This window comes from Rousettus aegyptiacus, unplaced genomic scaffold (genome assembly GCF_014176215.1).
Source record: "Rousettus aegyptiacus isolate mRouAeg1 unplaced genomic scaffold, mRouAeg1.p scaffold_m13_p_11, whole genome shotgun sequence".
NCBI classification, from domain to species: Eukaryota; Metazoa; Chordata; class Mammalia; order Chiroptera; family Pteropodidae; genus Rousettus; species Rousettus aegyptiacus.
In genome coordinates, this window is record NW_023416286.1 from 84,498,309 (window position 1) to 84,520,593 (window position 22,285).

General features: G+C 39.7%; 1 protein-coding gene across 2 annotated transcripts in view; it reads left to right on the plus strand.

Moving 5' to 3' along the window:
- Positions 1-22,285, plus strand: part of DIAPH3 (diaphanous related formin 3) — a 430,201-nt gene that overhangs the window by 53,841 nt on the left and 354,075 nt on the right. For both annotated transcript variants that reach the window (XM_036228908.1, XM_036228909.1), the window contains exon 3: positions 5,553-5,657. In XM_036228908.1, coding sequence (XP_036084801.1) covers positions 5,553-5,657 — 105 coding nt within the window. The remainder of the gene's footprint in view (positions 1-5,552; positions 5,658-22,285) is intronic.

Below are 22,285 nucleotides of genomic sequence, written 5' to 3' on the forward strand. Positions count from 1 at the left end.
CCCTTAAGGATTGACATGCCAACCAAGAATTTAGTGAAATAGGATTTAAGAAAGATAAAAAGATCTTTGAGGATCCAGAGCATAAATAAATGGAGATATCTTTGGGTAGATGGAGGAATTGGTATAGAAAGATTAGTGTGCAAGTAAAGTAGGAATACAGGAAATTGAATTATAGTTTCCTTTTCACAGAGGAAATTGAAATTTGCTTACCTGAAAATGATAGGTAGAAACAGTAGTTTCGTAGCCTCTGGAGAATGGCAAGTTTGAAATAAGTGCCTTAGGGAATACAGGTAGGAGAGACGAGGAGGATTTCCCACAAACCTTGTAGGAAGTGATGTGTCAGAGTTAGCCTGTGCTGGGAGAAAATGAAGGGAGTCAAGAGACTGGAAGTTTTATTGAGGTTGTGAACACGGTAACTGAGAGTGGGAGAAGTAAAAAAAAAAAAAAAATATATATATATATATGTATATATATGTATATGTATATGTGTCTGCATGTGCAGATATATATATGAATGTATGTTGAAGTCAGAAAAGGATAAAGCAGATCATGATGATACTTGGGGTGGGACACTTTCGATAATGAAAAGTTTCAGGTATGGTCATTTAGACTGGCCAAGGAAGGTGGCAGTGAGGACTGAGGGTGGTGACTTGGATTCCAAAGACTGGTTGGCAGGCGTAGGGCAGTGGAGGAGTCAGCTCGAGGTGCTGGCAAGTAAGTGTTAAGTTGGATGTCTTCGCCCCAAATGAAATGAGATTTTAGATGATAATGGAGTTAAATAATATGGAAATAAGAATAGAGAAGGTAGACCAGAGTTCAAATTTAAGCTGTAGGATTATGGTCAGCTTAAAGATTTTCCTAAGCCTCTGCTCTCTCATCGATCAAGAAGATAATACCTGCCTCAAAGGGTCATTAGTGTATATTAAATAAATAATGCTTACATGTTTAGCACAATGCCTGGCGTAAGGACGTAACTGTTACGTGAGATTATAGGACTACTAGGTCTACATGAAAATCGGTAGGAAAGGTGGTTGGGAGAATGAGGGAGATGGTTGTTTCTCAGATTAAGTTTGGAATGAAAGTGGAGAAAATGCGAGCAATTTGAGAACTTTGTGTTTTGGAAAATTTCAAAGGGTGCCTGATCTCTAGGTTTGAATGGAACTTTAACTGTGTCCTAACACTTCCTTGCCTCAGCCTCGGGTTTGTCTTGATGGTTTTTTCGTTAGTCCCCTCTCCTCTATCAGGTCTGTGTGTGTTTATTGGAGCCAAATACACTAAAAACGTATCCTTTTTAAATTTGGTGGACTTTTAAAAAAATTCTTCGAAAGAATGAGGGATGGTCTGTTTTGTTTCATTCTTTCAAATTATTTTTATAGCACAATTTTTATGAATATTTTAGTATTTAAGAAACTTTCAAAATAATTGTAGACTTAGAGAGTTGTGAAAATAGTATAGTTTTTGTGTACTCTTCACCCAAATTTCTCTGATGTCACCATCTTATAACTTTAGTACAATTATCAAAAATAAAAATCAACATTGCCACAATACTAACTAAACTATAGGCTCCGTTCACATTTGCCAGTTTTCCCACGCCCTGTTCCAGGACCCGATTGGGGATCCCATCTCGTGTTAATTTGCGCATCTCCGCAGAGACAGGATCACTCATGGCCCTTGACGCTTTTGAAGACTCGTGCTTAGTTATTTTGTAGAGTGCCCTCAATTTGGATTCTTTTTACAATACTTCTCTCTGTTTCTAAAATCTCTCCCTAGAGCCGCTCAGACGTGCACAGGAAAATAGCACAGTGATTCGATTTAGGTATAGTTTTTAATTAGAAAGTAATTAACTAAGGGAAAATTACTTTTTGATGTCGCAATTCCCAGTTTCCCCAGGCAAAACGGTGTCTAAACATATATTTGAAGGTAGTGCTTTAAATGAGTTAATTCACAATATATATCGCTAAAGTATTAATAGAACTTTAACAACAGAAAGTTACCCTTTAGACAGAAACTAAAATTTTGATTTGACGACTGCTCAAATAATATTTTGGAATGAGATCATATTCAGCTAAATAGCCAACTGATAAGATTTTTCCATTTAGAATAGATATTTATCTCATACCTACTGAAATATTAGCCTCATTCGATTTACTTATGAGGCCCTATACAGCGATGTGTTCTATGTATTTTCTGCTCAGTATTTTATTTATGACAGAGATTTAATGAATCACATACAATTATTATTGATCAAGGTAAACTGCCGTTTCAGGGCTATTATAAAATCTGCAGCTGTGGTATCATTTTATACTTATGTGGTGTATTAGGTGTTCCATATTATTCAGTTTGCTCAGAAGCATGCTTTATTATAATGTAAATTAAGTTAGTTTCACGTGATGTTGTGGGTGACGTTGGTGCCTCTCCAAGACCCCGTCACCAGGGTGCAGCCTACATAGCATACCCCGCGAGGTGAGTGTTGGCTCCTGGTGGCTCATAGCCGCCCCATTATCCAGAGATTCGGCCACAGGAAACTGGTGTCATGCAGCTACTGACAACTGTCTTGGGGGTGTCCCTCCCGGTGATACTGTGGTGCAATGCAGGCCGAAGCCAGAGTCCTGCCAAGGCCACATTTTCTAAATTCTCTTTCCCGGGCCTTACCTTGCTTCCTTCACTCTGCTCATCCTGAGAGCATCCCCTCTGTGAATCACCTGCATCTGAATCCCTGTCTCAGGTCTGCTGCCTCTAGGAAACCAGACCTAAGACAGTGGAGACATGATACAGTCACTTGGAGCAGATGTGAACTTAAGTAATGTGAACATTGATGACTTGCTCACAGGGACGCCACGCAAGTACCTGGAAATAGCACTAGACTGGGGTCCAGGCTCTGGTCCTCGAGTTTCTAAACCAGTTGGTTTCAAAAAGTCATTTCTGTGGGCCTGTCTTTTCTGTTCGGTCATATATGGTATTTACACTATGATATTCGGACTCTCATGTTGAAGATCTTCCCCAAAGGCTGGACGTTATTTAATGAAGATACTTGGCTTCCCCTGATGCACCCCAACTCCTGTTTCTGGGATAGCCTTAAGAGATGCTTAGCTTAACTCTTCTGGAATTGAAACAAGGCATGGCTGTGCATTTCCTAGGAAAAAGCTTCCAATACATTTATTTCCCAAGGACTTCGTGACCCCCAGAAGTTTAACAGGGTTTTCCTTCATTTAGCCCCTTTCTTCGTAGTTTCAAAATCTGTTCTAAGGATGCTGAGTCCTTTACGCACACTCCCCTGGACATTGTTTTCTTTCCATTGTTTCTGTATTTCTTTTTCCTTTCATAAAGGACAGAATTTTTCTTACACTTTCCAGTGCCATTCGCTCCTGGACATGCAGAGAATGACCACCTGTTAGATGAGATTACTGCCTCATGCGTGTTTCTGTGAGGTTTGTGCTATTACGTAGTCGATTCCAAACTTCTTTGTATTATCATTTCTTCTGTTTCCTCTTTGTTTTTAAATGGGGACAATCATCACATCTTTGTCATGAATGCAAGTACTATATGTAGGCAAGAGAGGTTAGATACGCCATAGGAAGGAGGTTGAGGGAACTCTGGGCCTCTTCCTTAATTCCAAATATACTACTTTTGTGTCTCAGTTCATGTCATCTTGAAGATTCTTTTCCACAAAGAAAGCAGTACAGTAGCCTTTTTACCTTTCATCTCTTTACCTTGAAATTTTATTTTGATTTCAGTCACAACTAATGGCCTTTCTGTTTTTTAGTATTCTGTATGAAGTATTTTAGTTTACTAGCTGAAGACGCAGGGTCATTAGAAAGACAGATTCTCAGTGTTCCTAGCTCCCCCCACCTTTAATGAGAATTATCCCCTAACTTCCCCATGACAGCCTTTATAGATAATATACACTATCTGTACTCATAATTTAGAAGAGTCAATAGAATGCCTCACCGGACTACATAATAAAACAGTATATATTTCAATATAAACAATCGGCCATGACAACTCAACAGGGTACAGTAAAGTCACATTCTTTAATCTCTGCCTCATGCCCCTGTGAGTACAACAGCGACGGCAGAGTTTAGGCTTAGGTAATTATGATTCGCTTTCTTTTAAGGTGCGCGCATCTCTCTTTGGGAGACAGGACTGTTCTTTTGATGGTGTTGGACTAGCCCATGTGTTGTAGAAAGTCTAGCACACTGTCCCCCTGCAAGTCCTTGTGCCATCCCCTCGGTCACAGTGACAACCAGAGTGGCCTCAGACATTTCCCAAACGCTTCCTCGGTGGTGTTAAGGCCCACTGAGAATCAATCGCTGGCTTAGAGGGGGGAAAAGTGAAACCAACCGTTTTTTACCTAACAGGATATTTCTAAGCAGAACAGCCGAGAGACAATACTAATTGCTCCCTTTTATTGGATCATCAACTGGAACAACTTCTAAGAGCTTATTTACATCAAGGTGCAGTAAAGGGGAATTCGAATTTCGAGTACTTGAACGGTTTGGTATGCAAAAACTGAGTCAGCTAAAGGCACACACTACCAGTGTCTGATGAATCGTAGCAGCTCTCTTGTAAAACTTGGAAGAAATTTAACTTTTTGGGCTCCATAGGTGATCCAAAGTTTTGATTTTTATGTTTCCATTTCTAGGTGGATGTAGAGTTTGTATACATTTAGGTGTTGTGCCTTGCATATCACAAACAAGTCAGGGCCAAGATCAGGAAGAAATCCACATGAGCTGCCCTTGAAACCTCAGCCATTTCTTACCTTTGTTCCTTTTCCTGTTCTTGGATGGACTCTTAATCAACTCGATTGATAGATCCTGGAAGCGATTCACATAGTCATGTGGATGTACTTGACTTGTATTTTTAGTGAGAATTAGGCCTGTAGCGATGTCCAGGTCTCATAAACTCTTGTTTTGAATGGTGCTTGATCAATGTTAGATTTTTAGGTGGTACCTATTTTTATAAGTGTTGATTTTGAATAAGTGAAGCAGTTAATGAATATTTTTGTTAGTGGTAGAGAGGAGACATTTAAAATTATAAAATGCTTCACCTTTTGCTGGGGTCAGTACTAGGTGTTTGATATGTGCTTGTCACTATAAGGGTCTAAAAGTGGTTGGCTTATTTACCATTTAATTTTTGGTACGTGGAGCTGCTCCTTCAGAACAGTGCAAGATAGTTTCAGGTGCAGCTCTTGTAAAAAAAAAAAAAAATGTATGTACACACACACATGTATTTTGAAATTGTGAATCCTAATGACTTCATAAAAGGCTGAAATCTTCAACTGTCTAATTATCTATAGTGATGCGAATGTAATTTTATTAGCCTGCTGTGAATGTAAAAAGCTGTTTGGGTAAGTGTTTTACCTGTGAAGATGATGTGCTAGAATACTTCCATATCAGCTCTTTTTTCTCTCCTCCGGGCAGAACTACACGTAAATCATTTCAAAACAATTAATGCCGTTTTAGTCACAACTTATTGATTTTCCATTCATAGTGTATATAGAGTTGCTGCTCTACTTAGATTCTAAAATGAGGCTTTTTAATTGTGTTTTCCAGGAAGATATGAATTTAAATGAAGATAAGAAGGCACCATTGCGGGAAAAGGACTTAAGTATCAAAAAAGAAATGGTGATGCAGTACATTAATACTGCTTCCAAGACAGTAAGTAAAACTGTCAAGTGGAAAAATACTGCTGAAGCGTGTGGTGGTATGAAAAACAATGCATTTGTCTGCCGAAGTGCTTACGTTGGTGGCCGACCGGAATCAGAGGGCGTTCGAATGTATCATTAAAAGCACAGTATTACAATAAGTTTAATTTAAACATATATCTCACCTCATAACTTAAACTGCTTTTGTTTTTTAGCCACTCACATTGCTAAGAAACACTGCGACTGGTTGGTTTACTTGCCCTTAAGACAACTTTCCTTGTTAGCGAGTTAACATGGGTGTTGATTTCTGTGACACTTAGAAATTAGGGTAATCTTTGTATTATAGAAAAGGGAGACTGATTTTACTGCAGCCATTTAAATCAGGATACATAATAGTGGCTTAGAGGCATATGTTTAATTTAATGTGAATTTTCTTATGGATAAAATTATCTTGTGAAAATTATATATGTAGACGTTGAAAAGAGCATTCGGTCTCCATATGGCTGTCCGTTTTCCAGGGAAACATAAAATACGTGGGTGGAAGTGATGCCTGGGTGTCTAAGAAGCCATTACTGGCACACAGAATCAATTACGTTTATTTCATGGAGTAGCTAATGAGCTTAACCAGTCATATAAAAATTTTAAATAAATAGATGAGATGAAAAATATAAAATGAAAGCTAATGAAGACACGAATGGTAGAGGAACCAGAGAAAATGATTTTGGCGGAACTTAAAGTAGAGAGGAATAATATACTGTAGTTTTCACTGGATACTTTAACCCAAGTCCAGGTTAAAAGAATATAAGTTATTTATACTTTAAGTCCATTTATCTGCTAGACCAGTGACTCTGAGGTATTTCTTTTGGAAGCAAAACTCAAATGATAATTAATTTTTAAACATGTCTCATGTTTCGGCAGCCTGATGTTCACTTGTAGAAATCACAGAGCACTATTATTTCAGCACTTTATATAGATGGGCTGTGTACATGCTACTGTGATATGAATTGCTGTTGTCTCTTAATGATGCTTAGATATCAGAGATTAGCTGTGGGGATTTAGGAGTCAAAGCTTTTGTTTTAGATCAGTTTATTTATCCTCTATTTGATTGATCTTGGGCATCTTATCTAATCCTCAATTTCCTCATCCATAAGATGGAACTAATACCTACATCATAGGCTTGCTGCTAGGGTCAAATTGTTTATTCCATTAGAACATTACAGATTTTATAACTGGTGGCTGCCTCTGTGGTAGACTTGGTTGTTTATTTTTCTTCGTGTTTTGTTTATCGCTAGTGTTGTTGAATTATTACACCATAATTAAAAATATAAGTAAATGTACATCAGTAAAAATACAAATTTACTATTGGTGAGTCTGCATTTCTATGACTTTCATTTGTTCACTCATCACATTTAAGTGTCTATCAGGTACTGTTTTAGGCTCTGGCGATGGAGCATCATGGTAGTCTATCACTGTGCCCTGTTGCGTAACATAGGGCAACACATAAACACGGGTAATTGGAGGGGAAATACGTGGAAAAAACAGCAGGGGTGGCGTGGAGATGGTGTAACTCTTCTATATTGAGTAATGAGGAAAGAGTACCCTTGTTGCGAGTTTTAAATCCAATAAACACGAATTCACTTAATATAATTACAAGAGATACTGTATTAGAACTAGTTTAGAAAGGCTTGGAATAATAGTGCATTTCAATTTCTGAATTTCAGATAATAAACAGACTTTTTAATAGAACAAACCACTTTGAACTTCATTATAATGGCTCTATTTCAGTTTGCATTCACTGATTTTTAACTGTAATCCTCTAATTATTTTGGACTAAGGTTGGAATTCATTTACCAGAATTAGTTAATTAGATTATCAGGATTGAAATAGATTAGTTATCTAAAGTATGATTAAAGCATCCACTCATTTAATTAGTGTACGGAGGATCATGGCTTTTCCTAGGAGGGTTCTAAGTAATTCGGCAGGTAGTTAACGTAGAAATTTCAAGCTGACCAGTCATCTATTTTTGCTCTGAAAGTAGAAACACATTTCATTAATTCTAGGATACAGACTTTGTCATGCTAGTACATTTGGGTTAATGTGTACTGAAAAAGTTTCTCTGAGAAAAACAATGAAATTTCATAGGTTATTTAAGAGAGGTTGTGGTTTGTGTTAGGTATACTTTTATTATTTTAGCCTTAGAATTTGCTTTGAGATTCTCTTTTGTGGATAAGTATTAATATTATTATTTTAAAAATAGTACTGATGCCTGCCATTGATTTGAAAATGCTTTCGACATGTTAACCCTCAAAGTAGCACCAAAATAGGTAAGTTTGGCTTTGAGAAGAAGAATAAAAATCAATCAAATTAGATTGTTTCTAGGACCTTAAGTAAGTTTCAGTTTAGGTAGCCAAGTGGTAAAACTGAATTTCTTCAGTTACGGAAGATGATTAAAATTTTATTAAGCAAATAATCATGTTTAGAGGTTGCAAATGCCAGATTCATGTGTATTTTTATTTCCTAGTGCCTGGGTATGTGATCCAGGTTTGGCCAGTACCGTCTGGTGGCCAGGGCTGCTGGGGGATTCTGGGGATGTTTTCCTTCCCTCATAAAAAGATCAAGAGAAAGAAAGCCACTTTTTTTCTGACGTTCGACATGGTTGTGAGATGGGCTGGGGTGCTTGGGAAAGGGACGTCTGGGAACTGTTGCTCTGGCCCCATGCAGTCCTGCTTCCAGAATCTTCCATCGTGTCAGGCGATGCGTGTTCTTATTTAAGCTGGGTTTTTCCTCTGCTGCCCCAAGTGTTCTGGCATACCATCCGGACGCACTGTTGCCTCCGCGGGGTCTCTCTTTATCTTTAATTGACTCTGGAAATTCCTCTTTCCGTCAAAGGAGCATCTTGAAGGACCCTCCCCTCCATGGCATACTCAGAGCACAGATGAGAGAGGCACCACATGGCCCAGGGTCCTGCCTTGCTATATGGCTTGTCTCATCTGTTTAGCAGCAACTTTATTGAAGAAAACTTCTTTCGAAGAATGATACAACTTAAAAAAAAAAAAAAAGTGACACAGACTTTACTTTTGTTTGATTACTAGCTGGAGGGTAAGACTGCTCTGCATTTAGTGTAAGGACCTTAAAAGTGGGATGTGAGATGATAGTCCAAATGGAAGAGAACTCACAGTTCCCAGACAATGTAAGAAGAAGACAATTCTGGAACATAGCGGAGGATCTTTAGAGCCGCTGGTCCCTAAGAATTTTTTCTGTTTTCTAAATGGAAGAGAACTCTAATATACAAATCTGCCACATAAAAGTATCTAATTATGCTTGACCCAACTATGAGTGTACTTCTTAATCTTTATTGTGGTTTAATTATTTTTAATTCCTTTTGTCCCTTACATACTTTTTTTACATTTTTACATTTAAGAGTATAAATTTTATTTTTCATGTCTTTCACAATGCACAGAATAGTACGAATAATTATAAGGTGTTGCTAGAGATGTCTGAGAAAAAGTAAAACATTTTTTAAAATTTTACTTTAAGTAAAACTTATGATTCAAATTGTCCTTCACATCCTAAAAATCTTTATTCAATTGATTTTTATTTTTTGCTATGTTTCTGTGTTCCTGAAAATTCTTAGAGCACCCCTGCAGTATCGTTAAACTATGATTTTTATAGTCAGCATTCTTCATCTTCGAGGAGACAAGCCAGGTCTAGGAGAGGACATCCTAATAGACTTACTGCTTTCACCAACTTTTTCTTTTCTTGTTGGTTTTGCTGTATCACACCCTATGTCTGTAATACCTGTGTTTATGTTGATATTTATTTTCTTGTGGGCGCTAGACTTGTGTTCAGGGTGAGCTGGCCCTGGGTTTATTATCTCTAGGTAATACGAAAGTCTCCCATGACAGGGTTAACAGAAAGCCATGGATTAATTTGTGTAAAGAATATGTTCAAAAGGAAACCTGTAGAGAGTAGGAGTAAGAGCAGTACAGCCTTCCCCTCCCCCCATCATAAAGGATTAATTAAAATTTTACTCTACATTTCACATCTGTTGTGAAGAAAGAATCTTCTATTTATTCCACTTTTAGGCTTTTCCAGGGTAATCTATGGCAGTACAGAATTGGAGAAGCCCTGAGAACCCAAAACGTGTGTCGCCCTGGAAGGAGGAAGAGGCTCAGGGGGTGAGGGGGCGTAAAGACAATCAGGGAGCCACATTTGAGAGACAGGAGAACCAGAAGATGTCTGGTCCTTTGGGGAGGTGGAGTTTCAGGGAGAGAGAAACTTAGGGTTTTTAGGGAAATTTTGTTTTGTGCCATGCAGTGTTCAACCCTTTATTAGGTCTTCAAGAACCATTCCGTGGAGATCAGCATTTGCTCATCAGTGCTTTTGGAGTAGTCTTTTTTTCCTCCCAATTTTTAGATACGAAATGATGAGACTCTTTAGACAGTTTACTTCTATGCAGATTTCAACTGGACTGCTACCTGTCAGCCCATGGTCTTTTTTGTTTTGTTTTGTTTTACCATTAGAGATGGGTAAATGCTTTAGAAATTTCTCTGACATTTATGCTTCTGGTTTCTTCCGAAGGCGCTAGCTTGGAAATAAAAGCTGTTGCAGGCCTCTGCTCTCCACTTCTACCCCCATCTATCACTGCAAGTAACGTGCTTATTTTAGTTGGGCTGATATCTAATACGGAAGGCCTAATTTCACATTTCTAATCTTAATTAGGCTCTCCACCCTTTATTTCCTAGTTATGCTTAGTTTTATTCTTTTTTGATCCCCCCCCCCCCCCCCAGAGAAAGAAGTAGACTTTATCTTTTATAAGTGCTCCTGGAATTTTACTAGCTTTCTTTGACATTGTTTTCAAGTTTTTTTCTTTCACAGTCAGTCTGGACTCCAGTCAAGTGACTGCAAGGGCTCCTTTGAGGCATGTATTGGAAAAGTTTAGATAGTGTTTCACCTTGTTCCTTGGACTTTTAACTAGTTCTGTCATTCTTGCTTAGACTCCTTTAATAAGAAATAAATATCAGATATTATAGAATATAACTTCAAAAAGGCACACAGACTAACAGAAGTTTTTTAAACAGTGATAAAATGACAGAGTCTAAATTAAATTCATAAATGTAGGATTATAGATTCTCGTGTATGTGCGTGTGTACATATAGTGTTTAAACGTGTTTTGAAAGGTGTTAGCAGGGTGCTCGTTGTCATGCTCAGTAGGGCGTGATATTCTCAAGTATGGAGGGCCTGGTTTTCTGCACTGTCGTCTTCCAGGCGTATCTTGGTCCCGCCCGCGGGACCGGTTATTTGGTGGGAGAACCGAGGAGAACCCAACCTAAAGAAAAGAGGGGTAACACGGACGAGAGAAAAGAGCGGAGGCAAGACAGTTTTCTGATCAAGCCTCAAATTTTATTTTTGGATAACAAACATATTTATACGGCAAGAACAAAGGGGGGCAGGCAAAGGGTACCTGTTGCAATACGATTGGTCTTCAGCTGGTGGTGTGAGGAGCGGTAAGGACAGGGGGAAGTACGAGGTGGAGGGGAGAGCAGGAGACTATCAGCACCTTTGGTGGTCAGCCAGCTTCTCGGAAAGACTTGTTTATCATGGGTTTGGTTCTCACAGCCTGAGGGCTTGAGAAACCAAGGGCGCAGCTCCCAACATCTCCTCCCTTTCTATTTTAGAAAGGTGGGCCTTAACCGAGTGGGGGAACATTGACCTGGTTCCTCCCATGGGCTATATACGCCCATCTATTGTTGGCTCTTGGTATCTTTTGGGGAGGAGAGGCAGAGCCGGTTTTAGATTGTGATTTGGATACCAACCTCTGCAAACCAGGTATGTTCTCAGGGAAGGACAGAGGGGACCCTCTAGTGGGTCTTCCCTTGCAGTAGCTTTGCATCTGCACCCATCTCGATGCCCATACCTTCCCTTGGTCTATCAAAGGTGAAGGTAGACATTTCTCTGTCCCTTATGTCGTCCCCGTAGGGAGAGGGGGAGGTAAGTGTCTGGCAGTCCCCAACCTTGGGACGCCCCTGCAGCTAGGCGACAAAGGTCTGGGGTGAGTGAATTCCAAGGTGTGGTGGCCGCCAAAGAGGACATAGAAAGGGCAACATCGCCCGCCTCGTTAATGATTTGCCATGTGTAATTAAATATTTGATGAGTATGGACGGAGGCAAAAAGTCCGCAAAGCAGGAGTAGGTACATTATTATATGCAGGTGCAAAGAGTACACGCTCCTAAGAAGAAAAGTGTAAAGAACAGCAATCCTAATCTGTGGGTAAGGGGAATATTAGAGTCAGTGCAGAGGAGGACGAGAAACAGGAGGAAGAGCAAAATTCCCGTGAGGAGGAGAGGGGCTGGAGACTATCCTCTGCAATGCATCTCCGGAGGACGAGGCGGTTATCTGTAAGAGAACAGAGGGGAAGCGAGGTCTCAGGGCTGTGGATCCCTGGACGGATTATAGAGTTTTAGTAGCCGGTCAGGTAACCACCGGGCGTTTTGAGCCTGATTATCATAGATGCAAGCGTGTCCCTTTCCCCAGATAAGGACAGGGTCAGGGCCCTGCCATTTATTGGTGAGGGGATCTTTCCAAAGTGCTTGTGTATAATCAGAAGCGGTGGCCGGGTGCCAGAGATGATCAGCAGCTGTTTTGCCGCAGGCGTCTAAGGTTAGGAAGTTAAGGACAAATAGGGCATGATTTATTAGGGTTTTAGGGCTGGCTTCTGTGTTATAAAGGGCAGTATTTCCGGACTGTATTTTAAAGAGCATATTTTTTAGCGTTTGATGAGCTCTCTCAACAATGCCCTGTCCTTGGGGGTTATAGGGAATACCCGTGATGTGTTTTATTCCGAGCTGCGCGCAGAATTGTCGGAAGGAGGCGCTAGTGTAGCCTGGCCCATTATCAGTTTTAAAAACTTTTGGCTGGGGGATGACGGCCAAAAGAGCTATGACATGTTGAATAACATGTTTGGTGGCCTCCCCGGTTTGGGGGGTGGCATAAATGAATCCACTATAGGTGTCTATAGAGACATGGATATATTTAGGTTTTCCAAAGGGAGGGTGATGAGTAACATCCATTTGCCAGAGTTCTCCAGGAACTATTCCCCGGGGGTTTACTCCCAGGTGAGGTTCAGGTAAAAGTGTCAGACAACCCTTGCATTGACGGACAATCTGGCGGGCCTGTTCTCTGGTTATGGAAAATTTGAGGCGAAGGGTATGTGCGTTGAGGTGATGTAGAGCGTGAGCTCGTTGTGCGGCAACAAAGGGGGTGTCTTCCTGGGCGGCAGCAATCAATCGGGTGGCCTGGTCTACTATATTATTTCCCTCTGTGAGAGGCCCAGGTAAGCCTGAATGAGCGCGAATGTGTCCAATAAAAAACGGAGCATTGCGATTAATGATTAGTTTTTGTAATTTGGAAAACAAGGGGGAAGCATTTGTGGAGGGACGTATGTAGGGGACCGTTTCAAGTAGGGGTACAGAGACAGCTACATAGGCGCTGTCAGTATAAAGATTGAAGGGAACCTCGCTTAGGAGTTCAAAGACTGTAATTATAGCTGTTAGTTCAACAAGCTGTGCAGATTGAAAGGCTGTCTGTATACGGGTAACCTGTCCATTAATACTAAAGGCTGCTATGCCTGAAGAGGAGCCGTCAGAAAACACTAGCGTGGCTCCCGCAATGGGAGTGGCTTTGGTTCTCCGGGGGAAAAACAATGGGGGTTTTTTGTAGGAACTGAATTAATCTGTCAGCAGGATAATGATTATCAATTGTTCCTTGGAAGGAAGTGCAACTAATCGCCCAGTCATCATCGTTTTGAATTAGCCATTGTACCTGAGCTGTATTATACGGGAGGGTTATAGTGTCAGGGTCCTTTCCAAAGAGTTTTAAGGCTGACTCCCGCCGCGAGATTAACAGCCTGAGATACCTTGGAGGCAAGGGGGTCTATGGCCAGATGCATGGCTTGGGACATTTTAGAGGTGAAGGGATCAACGTCACGGCACATGCGCAACATTTCATCAAGGGTTTTATCTCGCGTCTTTCCGCGCAGCACCGCGCGGCAAGAGGCATTGGCATTTTCGTAGGCCAATTGTTTAACGAGCCTGTCATTAGAGGCTTCGCCCCCGAGGGTTCTTTCCGCCGCCTTTAGGAGCCTACTGACAAATTCGCTATAATCCTCTTGAGGGCCCTGTGTAATTTTGGTCAGGGGAGTAGTAGCAGCCCCTGAAATGGGGAGTGCCCTCCAGGCTCCGAGTGCGGCGCTAGTGGTCTGGGCAAGGAGTGCAGATGGAAACCTTCTCTGTTTAGCCTCCGCGGAGGTGGCAGGGACCGCATCGGGCCCCTCCCTGTGGAGCTTATCATTTAAGTCACGACCTACTTTCTGCCATTTTTTAGGGTGAATATCAGGTCCATTAACAATGAACCAAGGGCAAACCTTGTCTATAAAAAGAAAAAACTTAATAAGATCCTTTTTCCTAACTCTAACTCCTCTTTCCCTAAGAGATTCTTTTAGGTCTCGAATAAAGACCGCTTCTTTAGAGAGCTTGGGGCCCATTTTTCAGGGCGGGGCTCGTTCGAGGGCGGGGGCCCGTTCGAGGGCAGGGGCCCTTTTAAGGGCGGGGGCCATTTACTATGAACCAGGGACAGACTTCATCAATGAAGAGAAAAAATTTGACTAAATCCTTCTTTTTTACTCGGATTCCTCGTTCCTTGAATGAGCGTTTTAAGTCTTTTATGAATAGTGCTTCTCTGGACAAGGTTTGTCCCATCTTTTCGTTTTATTTATCTAAAAAGAAAGAGGGATAGGAACTGAGGAAGTGAACATAGGTATCAAGGCAAAAAGGAGGAGAAGGGAACTTAACTTCTCTCCCGCGTGGGCAGCCGGTTAGTACAATCCGCTAACACGGACCCCCCGGGGTGCGATGCCTACGGACGTCCCGCCGGCTGTGCCTTTGGGCATAGACAAGGCTCTTTTACAGAGGCGGCAGAGGAGGGATTATACCAGAGGTCTCGACGTGGGCAGTCGGTTGGTATAATCCGCCAACACGGCTCTCAAGAGGCGAATCGCAGACCTACCGCTCTCTCCAGGGCGGAGGGAGAGGTCTACGACCGGGATGCCCTCTGAGTGGACGACTTCTGCCTTAAAGTCGACTGACACACTGTATTTTCCCAACTCAGAAAAAGCAGCCTCTAACCTCGGGGGTGGACGGCTTGTGCCGAGAAGCGGGCTAGAGAGAAAAGTCCCAAATCCTTTTGAAAAAAAAGGAAAAGACAAGAGGACCAAGAGAAGACAGAGGGAGTTTATGCTCAACTCTTTTCTCCGTTTAAAATTTGTTACTTATGATCCTAGCAGTCCGTGTTGAAACTAAACTAAGGCGGATGAACACTCACCGAAGACGGCGATCTCCGGTGAGCCGAAGACGAGGACCTTCCATGAGCGGTGAAAGGCAGTCTTCCCTGAAAAACTTCTTCTCTGAAAAACTTCTCCTTAACGAGCTGCAGCCTCTGTTATTTCGTAGTCCGCCTGGGTAAGGGTTCTGCACTCGAGCCCCACGTTGGGCGCCACCGGTTATTTGGTGGGAGAACCGAGGAGAACCCAACCTAAAGAAAAGAGGGGTAACACGGACGAGAGAAAAGAGTGGAGGCAAGACAGTATTCTGATCAAGCCTCAAATTTTATTTTTGGATAACAAACATATTTATACGGCAAGAACAAAGGGGGGCAGGCAAAGGGTACCTGTTGCAATATGATTGGTCTTCAGCTGGTGGTGTGAGGAGCGGTAAGGACAGGGGGAAGTACGAGGTGGGGGGGAGAGCAGGAGACTATCAGCACCTTTGGTGGTCAGCCAGCTTCTCGGAAAGACTTGTTTATCATGGGTTTGGTTCTCACAGCCTGAGGGCTTGAGAAACCAAGGGCGCAGCTCCCAACATATCTTGATCAGCAAAGAATTATGTCTTGAAAAAATATTAGTCATACGTTTATATTTTCTCTAGATAGAAAACCTAAAGTTTATTTGTTTTACCATCCATATGTTAATATTGTAATATTGTTTAGGGTATGTTCATACCTTTTAGCCATTTATACCTGTCTGTTTTTCTTAGAGTTCAGTTTTATATGTTAATTTTAGAAAGCATCGTCAGATACAAGTAAATCAGTTTTTTTTTAAATTTTCTCTTTTTGTTGTTTTCCTTTAGAAAGTTTATGTTTTAACCATTGGAAACATAGATGAACTAGACAGTTTTACATATTCTTGCTAATTAAAGTTAACATTAATTTTTTTGGGGGGGTGTTCCAATTCAGGTTAGGGTTTCGATCAGCACACCCGTGTAATGTAAAAGCTTGGTAAAAATTTGTGGCTGGTACTTGGTATAAGACAACAATGTCCTTCCTTAAGATACTTTGCCTGTTTGTCTGTCTCCAGGTCTTGCTTGCTGACTAGGAGAAAATTTCAGAGCCACAGGGCAATGAACCCATTTCTTATAAAGAACATTTCCTAATAATCTGTCTGACACTTTAATTTCCATCTGTGCTTATATAGGGCAGGTTTTATTTATGTACAATTAAAATTGTCTTCCAGAAGCTCAGATTCACCCGGCTTCCTTATGAGTCATTTCTGGGCCACATCAGTGACGTTTAATGTTCTTCGCTATTACTGCAGTGTTTTTTCCTTTTTCCTTTCTTTCTTTTTTTTAAGGCAGGGGATAGTAATGAAGAAACAGTCATCTTTTTTTTTTTTTAATTGGAAAAAAATTATATTAGGTTCAAATTAGAATTGTATATATTTTTGGTCTTTTAAAAATCTTACAGTTAAGATAACCTTTTCTTTAGCACTTATCAAAAACAACTGGTCTGATACAGAAATATAGTTACATTTACTAGAATTCTAAAGCCTGACATGGTCAATGATGCTTGGGTCAGTCGTGGCATTAGAGGTCATGTGAGGTTGTATTCATCTTGGTTATTTGGGTTGTTTCTTGGCCATTCGTAGAAATAATCAAAGGGGAAGGTTATCTACTGTATCAGAAGAACCTACCTGGTCAGTTTTGGAAAAAGACGTCCAACAGAACAGGTATTAGGAAGGAGAAGAGTGTGCCTGGTTTTAAAGCCTCAGTGGACTGATTCACCTGCCTGGTCGGTGGCAGTAAATTTAATTCCCTCTTAGTTTGGATTTGAGAGCATCGTTTCAGTTTTTGCTTATTCCCCTAAAGAATAAATTCTCTATAGACTTACACATCCTTAATGGGGTAATCACCTTAATATGCAAAAGGCATTCATCCCTGATTTCATACTGCCCTGGTTTATTACAGTTTCCTAACTGGTGCAATATAATGGCTTCCCCTACCTTCAAGAAAGTGAGTGTGGTTGGTATCGCTTCTTACCCTCAAGGTAATAATACATAAAAAGTTATTTCAAATCTGTTCACTGTCAGAAAGCCTTCCTGGGTGAATGAAATAAAATGGGAGTTCCGCCTTGGGGATTCACTGAGGTGGGAAAACAAAGTAGCCCAAAGTAAATTCAGACAATCTTATGCTTTCAGTACTCCTTGTGTGTTATGACTGTTACACTAGATTTATTTTATTTTATTTTTATTTTTGGTAGACGTTTTCTTGGAAAAACTATATTGTACTGTTTCGGTGAGTTAAAAATAATTTTCTGGCATTATTTCTGATAAGGATGGCTTTGTTATACTCTCATTTAGTAGACATTTTCATAGTTATCACACTGTGTTTTATTTACATTAGGTCTGGAACAGATCTTTGAGCATCTCTACGTTTTGCAAATAAGGGCCCAGGGAGTGGTTGATATCCCCAAGTTAGTGCTGCAGCTGGAACTAGAAATTAGGGTTTCTCAGTTTTTAAACCTTTTTAGTATAAAACTAAAGCACGGTTATAGGAAACACCCCAAAACAAATGTGTAGTTAAACGAATTGTCGTAAAGTGGACACCACCCAGATCAGTAAGCAGACCCTTGCCAGCCACCGTCTGCTCCGTCCCAGTCTCATCCTCCCTTTTTTTTCTCTAAAAGTAATCACTCTGTTGACTTTGATGGGAATTACTTCCTTGATTTTTATAGTTCTATCACTCAAAAGTACCGTCACCAGACACTATAATTTCTTACATTTTAAAGTTCTGAGTATCTTGAAAGGCTTTTTCATCCTCTAGTTCCCCATTCGTCCTTTTATTTCCTCCAGGACAGTCGTGACAGTGCTGATCCTATACTGGTGGTGAGCGTCACCCTTTTCCTCTGTAATTCCTGCATAGTGGCAGCTGGTCAGAGGCTTGATCAGCCTCGGATGTGATGCCTTTGGCAAGACATAGGACGTATTATGATCTGTTATTAGGAGCTACTTCATGTCTGGTTTATAATTAAAATTCTATAATTTAATTTTCATTTATTAGTTAGAATACATTTACAGAGACCATTTCTTTTCCTTGCTAATTTGTGAGATACTGTATTGGTTCCCTATCATTCTCTGAAGGTGACCAACTATTTTTAATGTCATTAAAAGTTTGGGCATCATGATAATTAGTAAACCTCAAATTGTCTCATATTTGACGAGTGGGACCTTGTCCAGTTAGCTCCTAATCATTTGGGGGTGGCCCTAGTAGTTCGGATTGTTTCGTTTCTACATGGTAAGATAAGGTGATCCATTTTCCTCGGGAATCAGCCATTTCCTTTAGTGGGAAATGATATTTCAAGAACAGTCTGGGGAGTAAGGATGCTTATCACTAGCAGGTTAGTCATTGTAGGTGTCTTCAGTGAAGAGACCAAAAGAAAAACAAATGTAGGTATTTAAAATTGTTTCTTTTGCATGTGCCGTCCGCATTACTAACTGTTGTTGTTATACTGTACCTACACTGAGCCTATAGGCACTGCATTTTATATACTTCTTTCTTGTCTTCATTTAGCCTTTCTATGAATAACTGTATTTAACCCTGATTAAGTCTTTATTTCTATGAGTAACTGTATTTTAATGCTCATTACCAGTCCCTATGTCAGTATTTCTCTAGTCATTTTGTTTGTTCTTTAGTAGATTCCCGTGAATAGGTCATGGAACAATATTCCCTGAGTTTTTGTGTTGATAACAGTACATGCCCTTTATTGTTTAGTCATTTTTATAGGCTGTAAAATATTTGGCTCATGTGTTTTTCCCCTTAGGATCTTACATATAGTATACCATTCCCTCTTAGCATAAAGCATGATGGCATTGCTGTCAAAAGGACAGCAATTTTTATCCCTTATAGGTTATTGGCTCTTTTTATCTAGAAGCCAGGGTTGGGATTATAAAATGAGCAGTACACTTTTTTATTATGTACTTGCTTTTGTTTTCTTCTTCAGGGATCCCATTGTCTGTATGTTGGATTTTTGTTTTCAATATACCACTTTTTCCCAAATCCTTTTTATCTTACTCTTCTTTTTAAATTAAAAATAATATTTCATCTGAAATCTCATATACATGATTTGTTCTTTTGCTATTATCTTATATTCTTTCTAGAGTAGTTTTCATTTCTGAAATTCTGTAAACATTTTCTCTCTTTTTTTTCTTGAGTTTTCTTGCCTAATTTCCGAGTTTCTCTAATTCTGCTTTAAAATGTTTTTCATGTCTAGCGTATTCTCTGACATCTCAGTTTCATTTTGAAATTGTGATAGTTTGCTACATCTTGTGGGTTTGTTTTTGGGGTGATCTTTCATCTTAATGTAGAACTATCCTGCTCAATTTTGATTCCACTGTCAGCACTTTCTCCGCAGTGTGGGGTCCTGTCCTGGCCGCTCAGCGTTGTAAGTTGATGCACTTACCCTGTCGGAACGGGCCACACTCAGCCCAGTTTCGGCTGGCGTTCTCACGCTGGCCTACTGTGATTTCTAATGAATACCTCTGGGCTGTTTTGGAGTTTCTCATGTTTTCATGTTCATCAGACACTTTATTGCTTTTTCTGCTGCTTTCCACAGATGTTGATGCTTTGCAGATGTAGCGGCAGTTAGTGGTTCGTCTCCAACTGCCCGTATTTTGAGGATCACGGAGATACAGGCATACCTAAGAGGTTCCTGTGGGTTTGGTTCCAGGCCACCACAATAAGGCAAATATTACAGTAAAGAGTCAAATGAAGTGTTTGGTTTCCCAGTGCATATAAAAGTTATGTTTATATTGAATTGTATGTTAAGTGTGCACTAGCATTATGTCTAAAAAAACAAAAAACAAACAAAAACAATGTACATCCCTTGGTTAAAAAGTACTTTATTCTAAAAAATGCTAACCATCACTGGGACCTGTTGGAAAAATGGTCCTATTAGACTTGTTTGAAGCAAGGTGGCTGCAAACTATCACTTTAATTTTTTTAAAAAACACAAAAAACTAAACAAAAACCGAAATCTGTGAAGCACAATAAAAGAAGGTGTGCTTGTACCTTGTCTCTGTATTGTTAGGGTTTTAGTTTTACTCTTGACTTGTTTTCTTTTTCCGTGAGGATCCAGGGAGTTTCAGAAGCTACGCTGCTGCTGCCATCTGCCCGTCTAGTCTTCTGATTTTGAATCTTATATTCTTTATTCGATGCCAACTTGTGTCTTTGGTTAAAGGACAGTTCCGGATTATTAGCGTTCTTCTTCTCACTTGCCCCCCGCCCCCAAATATCCCTTCACTTTTAGGGGAGAAATTATGGTATGCCAAGGAATGACATTTTGCTATGTCACTTTAACTGAGAGCTGTAGGTTTTGCTGTTTATTTCACCTGTAAACGTTCATCAAACCTCTTAATGGCCCATAACCTATAAATAGTTTTAAATAAAACACTGGTTTTAGTCTTAATTTCTATATTATGTTTGTGCAGTGCTATCATCTTCTCATATAATTTCAGTAAGTTATGCAGAATGCATCCTTTTTTACATCCCATTGATAGTTGGAGAATTCAGACTGCCCTTTAGTACTTTACCCCACCGCTGGAAAAATAGGTCTCATCTGCTTGTGTGTGTCTATAAATTAGTGAGTGTGTTAAATCTATCACAGCATGAAATCACTTCAAGCGCTGTGAAAGACTACCTTAAAGAATTTAAATTGATTGCAGATGTTGGTGCAATTAAGCAGGCCTGATGAGCTCAGAATCATGTTTCTCAGATTTGAATATCAATGCATTTAAAAAAATTATGGTGATGTACTCCATATAAATGGGGTTCAGAGTCATCTGAGAGTTTCTATCACTTTGTTTTTAAAAACGGTTCAGCATGTGAAAGCGATGTGTGTGACTCTTTATACAGGTACTTGTATTACTTATAATGAGAATGTGTTATTCATCTTAAGTAGTTTCGTGCCATCTTTAACCAACTAGAATTGACTACGAAAGATTACTTCCTTTATTATTTTATTTGTTTACCAATATGTCTACTTTTATGCCTATAATTCATTTAAAAATTATTCTATGGGCAGAGAGTTATTTCATCCCTATTTTTAAGAAGGAAAAAATGAATGTAACAAGCCCATGAGTTGGCTTAGATAATAACAGCATAGGAGCTTGATTTTCCCGTGCAGTTAGACCTTTTGTCTACTAAAACTCTACCTACTTTTAGTTGCTTTGGCTCTAAACTGCTGAAATGTAAAAGAAAGTTTCCTAATTATTAAACTATAACCTATTGGGTTGCAAATTAGAAAGTGAATTCTGAAACAAGACTGTAACAAGATTAAGTAGAGTGTACAGTGTGTTCATTTTCAATTTATTTCAAATTGATCCATGCACATTAAGTAATTAAACTCATCAATTTCTGTTACACATTGTAAAATGTTATGGACGTTAGGACTTTACTATATCTTCAGTAGTAAAATAAATTATAAAAATGGTAATTGTATTTACTTTTTTAAATACTAAGAAAATTACCGAAATATTTGAAGTATTTCAAAACATTCATGATTTGAAATAGGGAAAAGAATACTTTAAATTTTTTCTAGGTGTTGTGAACTAAGGCTGTGTTCAACAGTATTTTATAAAAGCTTAGTTTACTCATTTCGGCAGAGTAAACTTTGTGTTTAGTAGTTAAGAATCCAGCTTTGTTACTTCTAGCTTTGTGATTTCAGAAAATTCGTCATCTCTCCCTGAGACCTAGTTTACTAAATAACAGATTTAGAAGTTTTTGAGTGGGAACCTCTGGTACGGAGAGCAGGGCAACGATTAAAGTCTCTTCAGTTATCTCGGTATCTTAAGTTCAAGTCTTACCAAAGTTGAAAGTGTGAAGTGGGCCTGACGGGGTGAGTGAATGCTGCAGCAGAAGGATTCTTGAATTCGATTCCAGCTAGCATAAGTCGTTGAATAAAAATTATTAAAACGGGGCCTCATAATAAAACAATGATGTTTTCCTCCTTAAAACATGTATACATGCCAGTCTTCGGAGACGGAGCGAAGCCTTTTTCCTTTAAGCAGGAGCGGTTCCTGTTTTGGCTTTTCCTACAGAAGGCAGACCCACGACGTGTCGCCTGATCACTATCTGTGTTTTAATTCAACCAAGAATTTATACTTGTAAAACAGTCTGTGTTCAGACTTCTAAGAGCTTCGTATGATTTTTACACTGTGATCTTCTTCTCGATTATCTTGCCCATGCCCAGTTTGGAAACGAGTTTTTTTTTTTTTTTTTTTTTTAAGTGACTCTCCCTCATCTTGTCCTTTTCTAAGCA